General features: G+C 41.4%; 1 protein-coding gene across 1 annotated transcript; it reads left to right on the plus strand.

The window, feature by feature from the left end:
* Positions 1-104: 104 nt before the first annotated feature.
* LOC104746903 (auxin transport protein BIG) lies at positions 105-1,144 on the plus strand (the record flags this gene model as incomplete). Its single annotated transcript, XM_010498991.1, is given in 3 exon segments — positions 105-282; positions 451-685; positions 761-1,144. Coding segments are annotated over 3 exon segments (797 nt in total), but the record flags the coding sequence as incomplete, so codon positions are not given.

Consider the following 1,144-nt stretch of genomic DNA (forward strand, 5'->3'; position numbering starts at 1 on the left):
TGATCCTACCATATTCAGTCTAGCATCTTCACATGCTATTTTTGAGCAGATATGCGTGAAAGTTGTATGTTATTTTTGGCATTGATATATCTGTGCTGTTATAGGTCAAAGACACCATGCGACTTCTTGGAGTGGTCAGGGTGACCTCTTTACTTTCTTCAAGGTTGGGCATTTCTGGTACTGGAGGCTCGATTGTTGAAGAGTTCAATGCTCAGATGCGGGCGGTGTCTAAAATAGCTTTGACCCGTAAATCAAATTTCTCTGTCTTTCTGGAGATGAATGGTATATGTGCTTTCTGTTAATATCTACAGTCTATCTTTTTCCATATGTAGTCGAACACAATATTGTTTCTTTTACCCTTGTAATATGTAATAGGAGCGACTGTTTGTCATACAATTATCGTGTTCCTTTCATATAGCTTTGTTTATATGAGATATGTTTGTTCTGTAGGCTCTGAAGTGGTAGACAATCTGATGCAAGTGCTCTGGGGAATTTTGGAGTCAGAGCCACTGGATACACCTACTATGAACAATGTCGTGATGTCCTCCGTTGAACTAATCTATAGCTATGCAGAGTGTTTGGCATCTCAAGGAAAGGATACAGGGGTTCATTCTGTGGCTCCTGCGGTTCAGCTACTGAAAGCACTTATATTGTTTCCCAATGAGTCTGTACAAACATCCAGCAGGTGTGTTCTTCTGTATGGTTTTTATACTCTGTTCTTTTAGATATGGTCCAGTCTTCTAACTAAGTTTCTTTACAGCTTGGCCATATCATCAAGATTACTTCAGGTTCCTTTCCCAAAGCAAACAATCTTGACAACAGATGATTTGGTAGATAATGTTACAACTCCTTCGGTGCCTATCAGAACAGCTGGTGGAAATACGCATGCCATGATTGAGGAGGACTCTATAACTTCATCTGTTCAATACTGCTGTGATGGCTGCTCCACCGTCCCTATCCTGAGAAGAAGGTGGCACTGCACCGTTTGTCCAGATTTTGATTTATGTGAGGCATGCTATGAAGTGTTAGATGCAGATCGTCTTCCACCACCACACACTCGAGATCATCCCATGACTGCACTTCCAATAGAAGTGGAATCACTTGGTGCAGACACCAATGAGATTCAGTTCTCTGCGGATGAAGT

Source organism: Camelina sativa, unplaced genomic scaffold (assembly GCF_000633955.1).
Source record: "Camelina sativa cultivar DH55 unplaced genomic scaffold, Cs unpScaffold02586, whole genome shotgun sequence".
NCBI lineage: Eukaryota > Viridiplantae > Streptophyta > Magnoliopsida > Brassicales > Brassicaceae > Camelina > Camelina sativa.